At 37.6% G+C, this 18,746-nt stretch overlaps 1 protein-coding gene across 2 annotated transcripts in view; it reads right to left on the bottom strand.

The window, feature by feature from the left end:
* UBR2 (ubiquitin protein ligase E3 component n-recognin 2) overlaps positions 1 to 18,746 on the bottom strand; it is a 138,740-nt gene that overhangs the window by 39,913 nt on the left and 80,081 nt on the right. For both annotated transcript variants that reach the window (XM_006860463.1, XM_006860464.1), the window contains exons 15-23: positions 18,389 to 18,572; positions 17,019 to 17,080; positions 16,728 to 16,838; positions 15,319 to 15,384; positions 9,000 to 9,122; positions 8,792 to 8,855; positions 7,107 to 7,231; positions 3,812 to 3,864; positions 1,690 to 1,792 (exon numbers count right to left, since the gene is read on the bottom strand). In XM_006860463.1, the coding sequence (XP_006860525.1) occupies positions 1,690 to 1,792; positions 3,812 to 3,864; positions 7,107 to 7,231; positions 8,792 to 8,855; positions 9,000 to 9,122; positions 15,319 to 15,384; positions 16,728 to 16,838; positions 17,019 to 17,080; positions 18,389 to 18,572 (891 nt within the window). The remainder of the gene's footprint in view (positions 1 to 1,689; positions 1,793 to 3,811; positions 3,865 to 7,106; positions 7,232 to 8,791; positions 8,856 to 8,999; positions 9,123 to 15,318; positions 15,385 to 16,727; positions 16,839 to 17,018; positions 17,081 to 18,388; positions 18,573 to 18,746) is intronic.

Raw genomic sequence — 18,746 nt, 5'->3', positions numbered from 1 at the left:
CTTTAGACAATTTTTATACTTAACGTTACATACAGTTCCCCCAAATTTAGACATTAGCCTTAATTATTTTCCCCACTAAAAGAAGCCACAAATGGGTTATCTGTTACATTAAGATGCATGGGAGACATGTACTACAAACCCAAGCTAAAAATCTATTTAAGTCTGAGATCTTTGTTGTTAAGTGTCATTGAGCTGGTTCCGACTCACAGTAATCCTGTATAAGGTTTCTGAAGAGCAGCTGGTGGATTTGATCTGCCAACCTTATGATTCACAGTTCACTGCTGATCCTATAGCACCACCAGGAACATCAAATACTAGACAAAAGTCTCCTGATTCAGTTTTGTTATAGTAGCACTTATTTAACAAGTGTTTTAAGAGAAGACTGTTAAAAGACAAAATTTAATTGCCTAAGAATGATCATTGTTGTTAAGTGCCATCAGGTCAGTTTTAACTCAATGCTACTCTGTAATAAGAAGAGCAGCTGGTGGGTTCGAACAGCAAACCTTGCAGTTAGCAGTCCAATGCTTATCTCACAGTGTCACACCAGGACTCCTAAGAATGATTGTTGTTGTTAAGTGCCATCGAGTCATAGCGACCCTGGATAGGGTTTCCAAGGAGCAGCTGGTGAGCTTGAACCGCCAACCTTGCAGTTCAAATGGCTTTGCAGTCTGGCGCATTAACTCACAGTGCCATACCAGGACTCCTAAGAATGACTGTTGTTATGTGCCATGGAGTCGGTTCCGACTCATAGCAACCCTGTACAGGGTTTCCGAGGCTATAAATCTTTACGGGAGCAGAAAGCCTCATCTTTCTCCCGTGGAACAGCTGGTAGTTTCAAACTGCTGACCTTGAGGTTCGCAGCCCAATTTGTAACCACTACGCTACCAGAGCTCCTCATCTCTATGGAATAGTGAAGGTTAAACATCATTAATTCTGCACTATGTGTAAAATTATTTTAACTAGTTATAATACAGATTTACTACCAGTTTTCAAAAGCCCATAAAATAATACAATTATATATGTGTGGGTCTCAAGCAAAAAGACCTGATAATCAGCTCTTATAAACATGACAGCCTAGGAAACCCTATGGGGCAGTTTTACTGTTTTGTAGGGTTGCCATGAGTCAGAATACACCGATGGCACAAACAACAATATAGGTCTTATATGTTATTGTTGTTGCTATTAAGTGCCGTCAAGTTGGTTCCAACCCATAGCGACCCTGTATAGGGTTTTGCAGGAGTGGCTGGTGAGTTTGAACTGCTGACCTTATGGTTCAAAACGACTTTGCAGTCCAGTGCATTAACCCATAGTGCTACACCAGGACTTCTATATATAAGTACACACAAAACACATCTAGGGGGTGGTATACTTTTTTCATCTGTGTAAAAATAGAAAATGTTTATCTTTACAGCAATATATTTTATAAGGATAGTTGTAGTTCTTCATTATGTCTCACAAAAAATTCCTTATAAGATGTTTAAATATTCACTCTTTTTACTTCTTCAGAGTCATGCACTGTAACTTACCGAAGCTCTTCCCTATTGATGTTTGCTTCTATGTTTTCTCTATTCTAAACAGGAAGTATTGGACATTCTTGCACATGTATCACATATTTTGTTTTATGAAAAAGTTGTTTAGAAAAAAAGGAATTTGATCCTTCCCCAGTATACTTTTACTTTTTCCAATTACCTTAGACTGATCTGCCCTTGAAAAGTGATAGAAATACAAGTTGAACTCTTGGGCATACTCTGGTTTCAGTTCGTACATGCCTCGTCCTGTTAATCCAGGTTTCCTATGAAAGAAAGTACCTTCAAATGTTATTATTAAAGTCACACAGTAATTCATTAGATATTAGAATAAGAAAGCAGAGTTCTCACATACTGCTAGAGAGTATAAACTGGTATAGCTTCCATGGGTTAATTGTTGTTGTGAAGTGCTGTCGAGTCAATTCCGACCCATAGCGACCCTGTAGAGGGTTTCCGAGGAGCAACTGGGTTAACTGGGCAATCTAAATCCCAAACATTCTGTACATTTACTTTATCTAGCAAGTTTACTACGAATTTATCGTAGCTGGACAAGTTACTGAATGGTCACTGTAGTAGCAACAATTTCAAAGTCTTTACAATAGGGAATTACAACATCTCCAAACAAACACTATTCAAAGTGAATATAAAATAATATTCTCTATATTTTGATACGAAAATTCGATCACATGAAAAAAACCAGGTGATATTTTAGAAAATTACTTTCACAATATTGAGGTCTAGAGAACTTTCCTAGGCAAGGTTTGTAAAAGACAGAAAGATTTACGTTCCATAGAAATTAAAGAACACGAAATGATACCATAAACAAAGTTTAACCTCAAGTAATAGAATGAGAGAAAATACTTGTTATGTATTTAATATCATAAAAAGTAAGTTTTTTAATATATAAAAATGCCTATGGAATAATAGGATGTGTTGTTGTGGATTAATGCAGTAGACGGCAAAGTTGATTTGAGCCGCAAGGCTGGAGGTTTAAGCTCACCAGCCACGCCTTGGAAACCTATACAGGGTTGCTATGGGTTGGAACTGACTTGATGGTGCTTAACAGCAACAATGGAATAATAAGATGAAGGCAATCATAAAGAAAAATGTACAAAGAATTATGAATAAATACATGAAATAAATATATAAAAACATGAGAAAAAGCTCAATCTCACTGGTAGTTACAGCAATGCAATCTTAAATAACAAGGTAACATTTCCCCATTTATGTGCTATGTAGAAATTAAGAAATCTATACATATCAAGTGTCAGTCAAAGCTCCAGGGCTGGCCCTATCATACATTGCTAGTGTAAACTGATGACTTTTTTTTGGCTGATAATTCAAAGGTATTAATATGTATTGAATGTAACAAATAGGTGCCTTCCATTTGATCTAGCAAATCCTCAAAGATACTTTCATATACCATATACTAAAATATGTGATACACGTGCAAGGATGTCCAATACTTCCTTGTTTATAATAGAGAAAACATAGATGCAAATCTCAATAGGAAAGAGCTTCAGTAAGTTACAGTGCATGACTACGAAGAAGTAAAAAAAGAGTGAAGCAAAACTATATGTACTGAGACAAGGCATATTAGATTGAAAAAAAAAAGACACACATACATAGAAAAAAATGCACCAAAATAAAGTTAAATTTTAAGAGAAGACTATGGAACAGTAAATATAAAATGACCAAATTCTTATCAAAGCATATGTTTTTCTAGCCTCTTACACACACAGACATTAAGTGTTATACACACAAACAAGTTGAGAAAGATAGACATCTATAAGTAATTAAAATGAACTGTAAGTAAGTTGGATAATAAACGGTACTTTTTTCTTTTCACTTTTCTGTAAAAGTTAAGTATTATCTTCCTAATTACATTACCATTGGGATGGAGTGGTGAGCAAGAAAAAAAGATTAAGCAATTGCCCTACAACCTTAAAGGGATAAATTAGTTTACTGACTGCAACAATGGACACCAGAGAAGACAGAATTTAGAGGCCATTCCACAACTTAAGTGGTACATTCATTTGCAAACAAAGGAAGAATTGCACTGACTTAGATGACCTGATGAGTGAAACCATCTGCTACCAAAACCCTAATAAATGCAATGGAAACCCTCAAAAAGCTACTTTTAAGTTACTGTTTGCAGGCTTAGATTGCAGGGGTGAAATGTCAGTAAGAAAGCTAGTTTGGAGATATATAATTTCATGCTAAATTCAAACATGAATAAGAAAAATGAATGTACAAAAATGTGAAATCATAGGAAGTAAACTCACCTGAAATGGGCAACTGCTTCAATTACACTCTCCATGCCAGTTTCTTTGTTCTCCTAAAGATATAAGAAACATGCTTCATGTTAATAATGGAATCCTGATATGGTGCTGTAAGATAAGTACTGGATTACTAACCACAGGTCAGCAGTTCAAACCCAACACCTGCTCCTCGCAAAACCTCTACTGTTGAGTGCCATCAAATCTATATAGGGCTTCTAAGGAGAAGCTGGTAGGTTTGAACCACTAACCTTGCAGTTAGCAGTCTGGTGCTCAGCCTACAGTGCTGTATCAGGACTCCTATATAGGGTCAGAGTCACAAGTGACTCGACAGCACTCAACAACAACAGCTATGTAAATAACTCTGAGCATTGTTTTTATCTTATTGACCTTTGCAAAAAACTATGAAATAAGTATATTACTAACCCTATTTTTATAGATAAGGATCCCATACTAAACATCATCATAATTAAGCAAATCACTAACACACAGAATCAAGGTAAGTGTCAAAAATAATTTAAAATAGCATTTCCCAAATCATATTCCATTTATGACAAGATGTAAACAGGAATTTTTGAATTCCTGTTTCAATAAAAAATTTTCTGTTTCAAAAGTGCTTGAGAAATATGGTTTAGTAAAGTTAAATTTGTTCTTATACTCTAAGATGTCTCAAAACATTAATTTGCTAATACATATTCCTCATTTATTAACTGTCTTGTTATCCTGACATTTACTTAGCATTACAGATGCAAAAAATTTGCTATCTAACAATTCTGCACATAACAATGTCCACCTGGCAGTAATGGACATTGACGTGTGAGGCAAGAGTAATGCTGGCTGTGATGGTTAAGGTTCTGTGTTAACCCGCCTGGGCCATGAATTTCAGTGGTTTGGCAGTTATGTGATGATTTAATTATTTTCCATCTTTTGGAATATGTGGTCATCTTCTATTTTCCCACAATACTGATTTTTGCACAATGACCAAGTCAAAAAATGAAGAGTGGGTATTTAAAGCATGATTTTTCCAAAAGGTAATACACCATAAAGTACAAGTTAAAAATCTTTTACACCACTTAAGTTTTCCCACAGGATACCCATTTTATATTTGTGGATTCTACAAGACACAAATTAGGTGACTATACTATCATGTTGTATAAGACACAGAACATTAAAAAAACACCATTGCAAATCTTATTCCTAAAAATAGAAAAACAGTTGTTACTGAATTAAGTATGCCCCACGTGACCCCTGTGTGTGTTTAAGTGTGCCCTCCAGGGTTTTCAGTGGCTGACTTTTTAGAAGTAGATCAGCAGGGCTTTTTTCTGAGACTCTGGGTAGGTTCAAACTGGCAACATTTGGGTGGGCAGCTGAGCATGCTAGCTGTTTACAGCACTAAGGGTCTCCCCTTATCCTAAAATCTAGGTAAGATTATAATTGCTTCCTCATCTAAGAATTCAGAATTCATTTCTTGCATTTAAACAACAACAACAAAAAAAGCCACTTTTTCTGAGTAGTTATTTGGTGACACTCATAAGGTTTTCAGTGACTAAATATTCGGAAGCAGTCCATCTCTCCTTCTTCCTAGTCTGTCTTCATCTGGAAGCTCAGCTGAAACCTATGCACTCTGGGTGACCCTGATGGTATTTAAAATACCCATGGCATAGCTTCCACAATCACAGCAACACACAAGCCACCACAGTAGGACACTGAATAGATATTTGGTGCTATAAATCTGCTGCACAAGAAAGACCTCTTTAAACTGTTGAAGAGCAAAGATGTCAGTTTGAGGACTAAGGTGTCCCTGACCCAAGACATGGTACTTTCAATAACTTAGTATGCATGTGAAAGCTAGACGACAGTACACAAGGAAGACCAGAGAAGAATGGATACATTTGAGTTATGGTGTTGGAGGAGAATATTGGAAGTGCTGTGGACTGCCAAAAGAACCAACAGATCTGTGTTAGAAGAAGTACAGCCAGAGTGCTCCTTGGAAGCCAGGATGGCCAGACTAGTCACTGGAGAAAGATATTGTTTGGTAAAGTGGAGGATTTGAGAAAAAGAGGAAGACCCCCAATGAGATGGATTGGCACAGTAGAACAATGGGCTCAGGTGGAGCAACAATTGTGAGGTTGGCCTAGAACTGGGAAGTGTTTCATTCTGTTGTGCGTAGGGTTGCTATGAGTCAGAACCCACTGGATGGCACCTAACAACAACAGCAATTTGGTGATACTAAGAAACGATTAAGTATTGTTAATATTTTAGGTGTAATAATGGCATATGGATTTAAAAAAAAAAATCTTTATTAAAATATTTTTGGTTGGGACACTGAGCACTACTGATATTTTGGAGCACACAATCGCTTGTTGTGGGGGGGTATTCTGTGCACTGCAAGATGTTCAGCATCTTTTGTGGCTTCTCCCCACTAGATGCTTCCCATGAGTGGTGACAATCAAAAATGTCAGTAAACGTTGCCAGATTTACCCCTGGGAGGGTAGTGGGAGGGGGCACATAATTGTTCCCAGTTAAGAACCACTGGTTTGAATACAGATAGTTCTCTTTATACATGGAATATAGACAAATCTGGTATTCTCTACACAGTAATCCAGCAGCGGTATAGAGGTTAGGGGTAGGGATATCGATGAAATAAAACTGGCCTCTGCTGAGGCTGATGATTGAGTACATGGAGTCTGTTATACTGTATTTGCTTTATTATGAAAATTTTCATTAATAAAATTTCTTTTTAAAAGTATGTGTATTATTATTCAATAAATATAAGACAGATTGAAATCCCAGAAGAAATATTAATGTTGAGTTTTGGTAAGTGTATCAAATTTGGGAAAACATTATTTTGAAAAGGCTCAATGCAGAGATGGCTGAGGAACTTAAAACACTGAGAAGAAAGCTAGTGCAATTCAACCTATATAACACCCTTGTAAAAAGTATTTTACATTCATTAAGATGGAACAGATGACTCACTACTGAGGGTCAATGAAGACTCAAAAGGAAAACACTCCCAGAAACTGAGTAGGTTAGTTTCTCACTCCTATCCCTCACCATATTAAGTTATAAAGTGCTCTCTCTACTGGTGGTAATTTCACACCAAGGCCTTAAAACAACCCATCTCAGATACAGAAATGCAGTTCTAAGACCTGGGTATACTCTCCCAGCCCCGTTCCTAGCATCCTTATCTTTGTCAAGGCTTCATTGTGAAAGATTCTGTCTGTACTTTGCTTTACACAGATTAGGCTGATGGGTATGAAAAGATTCTTATAATGTTCTTTTTAAGAATATGGGTACTTACATCTTCAGGTAAAGACTTTACCAGTTCACTATGAGCCATTGGTTTGATGCTCAACTGATGGATAATCTCCCGCTTAATTTCATCTGTAGCATTTACCTGCCCAACTCCAAGAGTAAATCTCTCTCCTGTCAATACACAAAAAGTACACATACATATTAACATTCATTACTATAATACTTGTGTGACATTACACTTATAGTTAATGTAACATTTTATTAATATCCTTCTGTGCAATGGGGAAGCAACGACTGGTCTGCCAAAAAGCTATGGAGACAGCAGCTTTAATCTTACTTCTGAGTCTCAGACACAACAGGTAAAGAATGTAGGCTTTAGACAGTAGAAAGAATTCTGGTTGCTGCTTTAAAATCAGAGGTTGGGAAGAGATGAGATGTAGTGAAGAACTGGTATGGCAGAAGCTGGGAAACTGGTTTCATTCCATCTGCCACAGGGTAGAGGGAGAGAGAACTTTCCTTTCCTCTTTTAGCTAGTGGCAAATTAGATATCACTTTCTGAGACTTCCCACAGTAATATCACTTCCTGAGATAGTCAGACTTCTCTGCTCTATGGACTACACTGTTGTTGGAAAGTGCCATCGAGTCACTTCTGACTCACACAGAGAGACTTTATGGGGTTTCTAAGAAGCAGCTGATGGGTTTGAACTGTTGATCTTGTGTTAGCAGTCCAGTGTTTATTTTATAGGGCTATACCAGGACTCTCTATAGACTGTTGTTGTTGTTGTTGTTGTTAAGTGCCGTCGAGTCGGTTCCGACCCATAGCGACCCTGTACAGGGTTTCCGGGGGTTTAAATCCTTTCGGGAGTAGAAAGCCTCATCTTTCTCCCGCGGAGCGGCTGGTAGTTTCGAACCGCTGACCTTAAGGTTCGCAGCCCGATTCGTAACCACTACGCTACCAGAGCTCTATAGACTGTAGTGGGTCTGAAATAGTAATAGTAAGGGAGGTGGGATAAAGTAAGAGATGAAAGACTGGGAAAAACAGATGGAAATATAGACAAGAAAAGAAAGCTATAACTATCAGCCATGTTGCTGGATGCTATCAAGTCACTTCTGCCTCATGGTGATCTCATTTAACAGAGCCCCACTGACTGCCGCACTCAGTTTTCTCGGTTGTAATCTTTATGGAGGCAAATCTGCAGGGCTTCCTCCTGCGGAGCCACTGGGTGGGTCCCAACTGCCAACCCTTCAACTCCTAGCCAAGTGCTTAATCATTGTGCTGCCAGGGCTCTTTCCTAGTGGCAATTATAAGAGAATTATTAAATAGGAATTATTATATATACCTAAAGTCACAAATAACAAGCTATGGTGATATAGTGCTTAGAGTGCTGCTAATAGAAAGCTTGGCAGTTTAAACCCACTAGGGAGTCTATAGGAGAACCACCAATCCTGCAGTTAGAAGTCCAGTGCTTATCCTACATTACCCATTACTGTCACAAAATCCTTTTTTTGGTATCTCAAAACCATGCAGTAAAGCATAGCTAAGATATAAATTAACAGTGAACAGCTCATAACATACCTATTCCCTGCCTGATAATTTTTCTTGTCCCCAATTCCCCCCCAACTTAGAAACTGAGCATCAGCTTGAACAGAAGAAACAGTTGGAAATTCTGAATAATTTGCTATCAGAAATCCAACATAACTTATAAACATCTCAAAACAATCCAAACTTACCAATAAGCATTATAATTAGATATAGCATCTCTTCTATTAGAGTGTTGTTCTGCTGTACAACATCCTGTAATACGTGGGGCGGGGGGGAAAGAGAGGAGAGAAATAAAGTTTAGACATAAGAATATGCAAACTGTATCTCAGATAATGAACTTAAAAAGTGAAAGGTGATTCTTTAGTGGTGTGTTTGTCTCCTAAGAAATGCTCTTACCTTATGGGTAATCTCCGAACTAAATCTTTTTCCATATTCTGGAGTACTAAAAATCTGATAAAGTTCAAAGCGGCTAAGCATTATCATCAGGAAATGGTTTGGATCCATCATAGAGACACCTGTCTTTTTTTTTTTTAAAAACATTTGAGATAAAGGAAAAGAGGAAAGGCAAAAGGGTTATTACATAATAAGTATTTTGTGTTGTGCAACAGAAAGTTGTATTTATTTGCAATCCCAATAAAAGATGGAAACACAATTAGTCAAAAGCCTTACTGTTTTAGTTGACAAGCGTAGGCAGGAACCTAAGCAAATAAAACAAAACTATAACCTAAATTCACAAATCTGGTTAGCATGGACTAAAAATGCTCTTTTCCCTTAACGCTTTAAAATATTTGAACCCCTATGAATTCAGAACCTAAGCTCTACTTTACGGCTCTCTGATCACTCTGTCTGGTGTACACATGCTGAAAGAAATGTAATATGCCAGTTAACCTAGCATTCGTTTTATATTTAGTATATTCAACTTTTAACAAGAACTCTCAATCTTTTTTCAAAAAAAAAAAACTAATACTTTATTCTTTTCGGTGAAAGTTTACAAAGTAAGTTAGGTTTCAATTTGACAACTTCTATACAAATTGTTCAGCAAAATTATTACCCATTCCTACAATATGCCAATATTCTCTTTAATTGTATTCTAGTTGTTCTGTTCTAATACACTCGTTTCTACACTCAACCTTACCTTAGAGCTATTTGTTGACACTTTGGTCTTACACACATGGTTTTGTAATAAGAATATCATATTCATAATACCCTTTATTTTGTGTGCCAATTTGTTATTTTGCTATAAAAAGGACCTCAGGGGATAGTTTCACCAAGATTTAGAGTATCTCAGGTAGTACTCTAGTCTCAAATTGGTTTAGTAATACTGGTCTAAGAATTTTAGTTCTGTCCAATGTTTTTCTCCAACTCTATCTGGATCCATCTACTGTGGACATTAGAGGTAGCTGGACACCATCTGGTTCTTCTGGTCTTAACGGCAGAACCTGTTTTGTTTTTATTAAAAAAATAACAAACTTATTGTGAATTGAGTGAAGGTTTACAGAGCAGAATATCAGTTTTATAGTCAACAAATCCTATACTTTGCTTCATTGCACGGTTGCAATCCCCTCCAAGTACCAACAGTTAACAGCATTTACCTCTATTCACTTTACTTTTGCATTCCTGTCTCCCGCTACCATCATCTTTCCTCTGCTAACCTTCTCTTGTTCTGTATTGCCTGCCCTACCACCCATGTTAACATTTGTCTATGCTCTAGCCCATGAATAATTTCTCCTACCTCCAGGCCCATAACCATCATAGACTGTTTCTTTTATCAAGAAAATCTTGTTTTAAACTTTTTACATCACTGGTCCCATATAATGTTTGTCCTTTTGTGACTGACTAATTTATGTTTGTCCTTTTGTGACTGACTAATTTCAGTCAGCATAATGTCCTTCACGTTCTACCATGTTGTGAGGTGTTTCAGAGATCTACCATTATTCTTCAACATTTTGTAGTATTGTTTGTTTGTACCGAAGTCTGTTTAACCACTCTTCTGTTGATGGGCATTTAAGCTGTCTCCATCTTTTTGATGTCTCTTGTAGACAGCATATTGAAGGATCCTGTTTTCTTATCCATTCTGATCTTTATGTCTCTTGATTGGTACATTTAATCTATTTACATTCAGTGGACTATCAATAGGTCTGAATTAATTGTTTCTGTATGCTTTTTTTATGATGCTGCTGGGTTCTTTGGTTCCACATAATTTTCTATGTAGTTTCTTGTCATTTTCATTTCTGTTGTGTTTGCGTTTACTAAATCTTTCTGATTTTCCTTTTTTTTTTTACTTTGTATTACTTTCCTTCGAGGTTACCCTGTCACTTATTTTTAACCACTTACCATAGTCTGTTCCATCTTGAAATGTACCTGACTTCCTCAACATTTGGTAGCTCTATACATTCCCTCTTTTTGCTTTGTAGTTGACTTCACTATACATTGGTATCTCAATTTTCAGTCTTGTAGGTTTGTCTTAAATACTTCCATATCTGGATTGGCTTCTGGTGGTGGTGTCATGCACAGGTTCTCAGTCCAAAGAACACCCGTCAGCATTTTTTCAAAGTTGGCCTGGTCATTACAAAGTCCTTTAATTTCTGTTTATCAGGAAATGTCCTGATTTTGCTGTTATATTTGTGGGGAAGCTTTGCTAGGTATACGATTCCTAGTTTCAGTTTTTTGTATATGGCATCCCATTGTCTTCTTGCCTGCATGGTTTCTGCTGAGAAATCAGAGCTTAATCTTATTGGATTTTCTTTGTAAGTAACTTTTCGCTTTTCTGGAACTGCTCTCAGGATTCTTTTTCCTTGTCTTTGGTTTTGGAAAGTTTGATTCTATATTGGAAAGTTTGATTATGATATGTCTTAGTAATTTTCTTTTGGAATCTATCCTGTTTGGGGTTTGTTCAGCTTCTTATATGCTTATCTTCTTGTCTTTCATGATTTTAGGGACGTTTTCTTTCAATGACTCTTCAACAATTTTCTTGTCTCTTCCTGTTCTGGAACTCTGTTCACCCATAAGTTGTTCCTCTTCATGGTGTCCTGCATAACTCATAGGTTTTTTTCATTCTTTTCTCTGAGTTTTCTAGCATACTAGTATTGAGAGTTTTTCTTTAAGCTTACTAATTCAGGCTTCCATTGCTTCACATCTACTCGTTTGTCCTTTTAAAGTATTGTCCATTTTTGAGATCTCAGTATTAATCTTCTGGGTTTTTAATCGCATGTTTTGTATTGTTTCAAAGTTTGCTATTGTCTGTTTGTCCTTATAGAGTTTTCCTCAGTGTTTCCCTGAATTACTCTGAAGTTTTATTATTTTCTCCTTACTTTCCTCGATCTTTCTACTGATCCTTTTGAAGGTACCCAATTATCATTCTTTTGCATTTTTTTCCAGGTAGTTACATTACTTTTTCTTTCTCAGAAATGTCTTCTGGCTCTGCATCTTGATCATTTGTTTGAGCCATTCTCTCATTTCTGTGTGTGAGCTACAACTGTCTGTTGTCTCGGGGGCATTGGGAAAGGTCATATTTGTAAAAACAAACAGTGCAGTTATTAGACCCAGCGGGGAGAACTCTCTGGTGAGCTCCTGTAATTCAAGGAGCTCACAAGGTGGTTGTGGAATGAATGTGACAGCAGAGTTCCTGGCCCAATACAAGTTACTACTGGCCTCGGTGTATGTCCTACAGGCCTCAGTGTTACCTATGTTCAGGGCACTCAATCCAAAGTAGTTCATGGGTGCCCTTGATGAGCTGGTTTCAGTGTCTATTAGAACCACAGGGAAGCTGGGGGCAGGGTGACTGGTTAAATGCTGGTCTGGTGGCTCTGTGTGTTTTGTAGGTCTGGAGTTGAGCCCACCTAAATTCAGGCACCAAAGGGCACACCAAAGCACTGCAGCCGATCCCCACCTCATGCTGACGTGGCACCCAACCATGCAGCTCCCAACTCCTAAAAAGCAGAGTCTGCATTGGAAGTGGGAGCTGGCCATACTTCTGATCACCAGAGCATTGTGGGGAAAAAGAAGAAACCACAACTTTTCAGTCACCCGCCTGAATCTTCTATGCCAGGCCTCTATCTGCCGGCAAAGCTGCTCACAAGATGGTGGAGCTGCGCCTGGCCAGGTGTTCACCAGTCGGTCTCCCTCTCTCACCATCCCTGCTCAGCCTCTCCTCCCAGCACTCTATCTACCTCTGTAACTTCTCTTTTGAAATTAATGGTGTTAGAATTCTTATTTGCGTCTATTTTATTTTGTATCTTGTATCTTTGTTGTAGAGAGTCTTTGTAGTGTATCTGCCTAGTTTGCCATCTTGCAGGAAGTCTTTGTCAACCTATTTTTTTTGCAATAAGTGCCATATTAACAGAAGTGACAGTTTTCTTAAGTTACATTATTTTCCACTGTATAAATTATAAATTAACTCAGATTTGAATTTATTTTTGATCTATAATTATATTTGAAATTTATATTTAAAATTTTTAATTCTAAAATTATGAAGTCCATTCAGCAATAACATAACTACTATGTGACAAGCACTGTGCTAGGCACAAAGTAAAAAACAAAACAAAACAAGCTACAGTTGGCTTGTTTTTATTGGGGGTAAGGGGGGAGTGTGCAGTCAAATCAGTTCTGAGTCATAGAGACCCTGTATAAGGTTTCCAAGGCAGTAAATCTGTATGGGAACAGAAGGCCTCATCTTTCTCCCACAGAGTAGCTTGTAAACTGGAACTGCTGATCTTGTGGTTGGCAGCTCAACACGTAACAATTACACTACCAGGGTTCATTTAGTCAGGAAGACAAAACAAGAAAGGGAACAAGCAATAATTATGTAGATTTATAAACGCTATAACAAGGACACGGACCAAGGGTCTTCAAGCTTTGGTGGGCCAAGGAATACTCAGAGAAAGGTTTGCAGGAAAAGAAGTTAGCTAAGATAAGGTAAAGGAAGAGGCAGGAAATAATCTTGGGAGCAATAAAACAAAGGGCAGAGTTCAAGACTTAAGAGCTAGCCCAGGAAACTCCGGGAATTTTAACATAGTTAAAGTACTGGTGTCATATGACTAGGAAATGCAGACTATCATAGGACTAGGAGCAGTTTAAGGAGTTTGAGTTTTAACCAAAAGACAATAAAGAAAGAATAACTTTCCCACTTCTGACTTAACAACTGTATACATTGTGAAACAATTCACCAAATTAGGTGTGGTTCTGTAAATTATTTCATATGGTCCTTCTAATCATATTAACCTCTCAATCAAAGGAACATTTAGAATTAGCGCCTTAATCACATGTACTGACATAACATTTTATAGAAGCAAATGTTAGACTGGGGAGTGTGGTGGCTCTGTACAATAAGCACTCAGTGTTACCTATGTTCAGAGCACTCAATCTGGAAGTAGTTCATGGGTGCCCTTGATAAAGCTGGTTTCAGTGTCTGTTAGAACCACAGGGAAACTGGGGGCAGGGTGAATCACAAACTCAACGGTTTGAGTCCACCAGCTGCTCTGTAGGAGAAAAATAAGGCTTTCTGCTTCTACAAACGTTTATAGCCTCAGAAACCCTAAACAGGGTTGCTGAGTTTGAACTAGGAGTCTTGTCACACCTTACAAAATCATTGGGTGGGATTATGAAAATATGGTGTTGTGGCCAACCAAGGGTTTGGACAGCTTGTTAACAATGCAAATAAAGTTCATGGCATCCTTGTGGAGGTGGGACAATGCAAATAAAGTGTATAACCCTAATGAGGGCATTGATTAGTTTTTTATCCGCTAGGCTTAAAAGAGTCATTTCACAAGAAAGAAGATCTGAAGTATAGCATATACTTTGAACCTGGGATGACTGAGCTGGAGAACTCAGGAGACAGAGAATTACAACACCAGCTACAGCACAAGATGGTGAGAAGCCGAGCACATGTGGCAGAGAACAAGCAGCAGCAAAACCAGAAGACTGACAAGACAGAGTGCAGTGGACTTCCCCGCCTTTGTAGTAAAAAAGCTGAGTACCCTCAGGCACGAGACTTGAGGTGTCTTTGGACACTTGGTGGAGTGAAAAGAGCTGATGCTTTCAGGCAAGAGCTTCCCAGTGGAATGAGCACTTATACTGGTGGAGCTAAAGCTTTGTTAACACTTGCCCAAGTAGGGCACAGGCTGGGCTGGCACAGAGGACAGAGGTCTAAGAGATCAAGGGTCAGGAAGAGACCTGTGGACACAGCTAAGTAGATGTCCTGACTGAGTCTTTCCTAATCCTCAAACGTAACCTGTTACTTCTCTAATCTATGACATAATTGTGAGAATAGTCTGTGAATTCTGTGTGGCACTTGCAGTGAATTATCGAACTGAGCAAAGAATGTTGTGGGAGGAATGTCTGGTGTCAGAACTGGTAAAAAGGTTGGAGAGGAGGCATATTTGACTTCTGCTTCACAGGAATTAGCTTTTGATGCTTATACTATTGTCTTGATCAGGCATCCCCCATCCCGCTATTTGTATAGTAAGGAACATAAGACAGGGAATAGGGAGAAGGTATGAAAAAAATAAGAGCTGTTTTGAACTTGTTAAATCTGAGATGTGTCCAGAAATTCTTGATGGAAAAGGCTGTTAACACTTTGAGTTAGTAGTTAAGTAGAGGGCTGGGATGGAGTTATGTATCTGGAAACTATCATTAAGTAACTGGGTTCTGTGAAAATAACAAGAAGTAAAAGACCCCTCACACACAACCTTTAAATATAATGCTTTTAGTTCATTACCTGAAGCATTACTATATCCTTGTCAAACATCTCCCGTCTGCATTTCACATTATGGTAATAAAAAATCTAAAAAAACAAACAACAAAAACCCCAAAACATTATAATGAGTAAACAGGATTTATGTGCGTAATCCTCTCCTTTCCCCACACCTCCAAAGAGCACATGGGTTTGTGTGAGACACATATGTGCCTACATACACACCCCATGGTTTTCCTAATAGTTAACACTATCATGGTGGTAGTAGTGGTTATGTGCCGCAGAGTCAGTTTCGACTTATAGTGACACTGTATAGGGTTTCTGAGGCTGTGAATCTTTACAAGAACAGAAAGCCTCATCTTTTTCCTAAGGAGCAGAGAATAGATTCGAACTACTGACCTTGTGGTTAGTAGCACAACTCGTAACCCATTATGCTATCAGAGTTCTTAACACTATCTTGTTGTTTTGTTGTTACGTGCTGATGAGTTGCTTCCAACTCATAGCGACTTAGTATAGGGTTTCCGAGGAGTGACTAATGAGTTTGAACCGCTGACTTTGTGGCTCAAACCGACCTTGCAGTCCTGCGCTTATCCTATAGTGCCAATTTTATCTTGTTGTTCTTGTCAAGTGCCGTCGAGCTGGTTCCGCCCCATAGCGACCCTGTTTAGGGTTTCCGAGGAGTGGCTGGTGAGCTTGAACTGCCGACCTTGCGGTTCAAACCGACTTTGCAGTCCAGTGCCTTAGCTCATAGCGCCACACTATCTTAGTAGAGATGAATTAATTGGAAATAAATTAATTCCACATTACAGTGGTTACTCTATAGACTTCAAATTTTGCAGTCAACTTTCTGAGTCTACCAACAAAGTAATAAAAGGTTGCTTTAGTAAGGTTTATAACTACCAAAAAAGAAAAAAAAAATCTATACCAAGTCTTGTTTAAAAGTTAAAATCTCAACTTCAGAGATTCACTAATAGTATTTAGAATGTTTAACCCAATTTAATTTAAACAAGTAAAATTTTAATTTTTATTATCATTGCTTTTTAGATAGCCAACTTTGTTCTAAAACATGATTTCATGTAAAAAAAAAAAAAAATCACTGGCATTCATTTGTCCTTTTAATATTGATTCTTGGCAAATTATACATAAAGTTCAAAAAAACCTTTTTAGATATACTTTTTCAACTAACTTGAATATAGATATTCAACTTTCAATGACTAACTAGTACATTGAAAATTACAGCCATCATTAACCAAAACACCAAAACTGCTGTCACTGAGTTAATGCCGACTCATAGTGACCTTATGTAAGGCTTCCAAGATCGTAAATCTTTACAGAAGCAGGCAGCCTCATCTTTCTCCTGAGCGCTGACTCTAAAGACAGCACCTAACTAAAATATAGAATGAAAAATCTCCATACATTTACAAATCACTTACCTGATTTACTAGAGAGAACCCATTTCTTCTCCACATTCCAGCATGTACTTGGGCACATAAAACAAGACATCTAAGAGGATGTTCTATCAACATGGGTGGGCTAAGTTCACCCTGTATTTATGTTAAAAAACAAAAATCACAAACATATTAACGGTTATATAAAAGACTGACTGATGGGTGTGGCGATGAAAGGGGCTATATTTAAAACAAGTTAAAATTATTTTATGAATTTTTTGTTTTAAAGTGATTTCAATAAACAGGTATTTACTTTTGCATTTCAGTACCACTTACTAGAGGTAGAAGCTCTGGAAATTTATATGCCACTTCACTTTTACTTAATAAAACATGCAAACCTGCATGGAAAAACAAATAATTTCGATAAGTAAATATCATTTAAACAAGAAAAATGTAAATATTCACTCATCTTTATACCTAACTTATTTTCTAGCTCTTTGAGAATCTGTCAGGTTATAAATTAAGATGTAAAATGAGCTGTTTCCATATAAAAAAGCTTTTCAATTGTAATTCTTGTGAACCTCTACATCAAAGACACACTTTAAAGTAAGAGCTTTAATAACATTTACGGACACACAATGAGGACATTTTATAGAAGCAAATGTTAGCCTCAGAAACCCTAAACACAGTCACTACTCCATGGCACTTAAGAACTGCAACAAATGTTAAACATACCAATTGTCAAAGCAATTGATATGTCATGCCAACTTAGCCATATTTCACCAGGTCATCACCTCTTTAGTTCCCCACTGCTCTTCTATGGCTGAACCTAAGTTCATTCTGATTGTATTCTACTTGGGTAGTGGGTGGCTCCATATAAGAAGCACTGGACTTTGAACCACTGAATTTTGAAACCAGGCAGCCACTCCATGGGAGAAAGATGAGGCTTTTCTGCTCCTGCGAAGATTTAAAGCCTCGGAAAAGTCGGAATCAACTCGACGGCACTTAACGATAACGTTCTATTTATATTGCTTTCTAATCAGAGAATGCTCTTTATAATCTTGCCAATCTATGTTGGTCACTTTCATCAAGCCTGGTTTGAGGGTTTCCTCCTCCAAGAAGACTTGCATTACTAATCCCATCCTGGTTTTCAATATTTACTACTCAAGCTCCACTATCACACACCCCATGCTGTTCTTGAACTGGATGGGATTGGCAGACTGGCTTATGAATCAACTACTTGATTAAAAAATATCACTCCAATTTAGGGCTCGCTCCTGATTTGTTGCTTAAAGATTATCAACAAAAGTGAAAAAGAGGGAAAAGTTTTAATTCATTAGCAATTGCTTAAATGATAGACTGGGCTGAACTGTAACCACAACAACTTTGAAGGTGTGTTAACATTAAAACATGAGATATCTGTAGTTAAGAAATACAAATAAGCAGTTAACAGTGTGATGGTTATGTCTTCAGCTGCTAAACTATTCAAGTCTGTGTCTCAGTCTTCCCATCTGCACAGTCAGCTTATAGTAACATCTACCTCAGAAGGCACTTAACACCATAGGTCAGTGTAATGATTTAATGTAATACATGTAAAGCTCTCAGAAAAATGCCTGGTACATAGTAGGTGCTCAATACATAGTAACAACTAACAACAATTTAAAAAGTAATTTCAGGGTTCTTCCTCATTTTGGGAGAGGTTTTACCTGCAAGTAAGCGAGAAACTGGGAGGTGAATGCTAACTTTTTCTTGGGAAACACAGTATCTGATCGTTTCCACTGAATGTCCACAAATGCTGAGTGTGATCGGCTGTTCACCATCAGTAAAACCACTGTGACACTGCATCAATACAGTGAGGCATTTCTTGTAAGCTTCAATTAGTACTTTTTCCTAAAAAAAGAGGATTTCCATTAACTTACTCAAAAACAAAGGTTTCTATAACATTGAATAAACTTATTTGACATATAAAATAAGGTTCTGAAATCTTCTAAACTTGAAGGCTTTTAAAAACATATCACTCCACAGCAGAGAAGACTTTAAGAACTGTTTAACCCTTAGGGAACT

Source organism: Chrysochloris asiatica, unplaced genomic scaffold (assembly GCF_000296735.1).
Source record: "Chrysochloris asiatica unplaced genomic scaffold, ChrAsi1.0 scaffold00038, whole genome shotgun sequence".
Taxonomy (NCBI): Eukaryota; Metazoa; Chordata; class Mammalia; order Afrosoricida; family Chrysochloridae; genus Chrysochloris; species Chrysochloris asiatica.
Note: the sequence above shows the minus strand (reverse complement) of the source record. Positions and strands in the feature narration are given on the sequence as shown.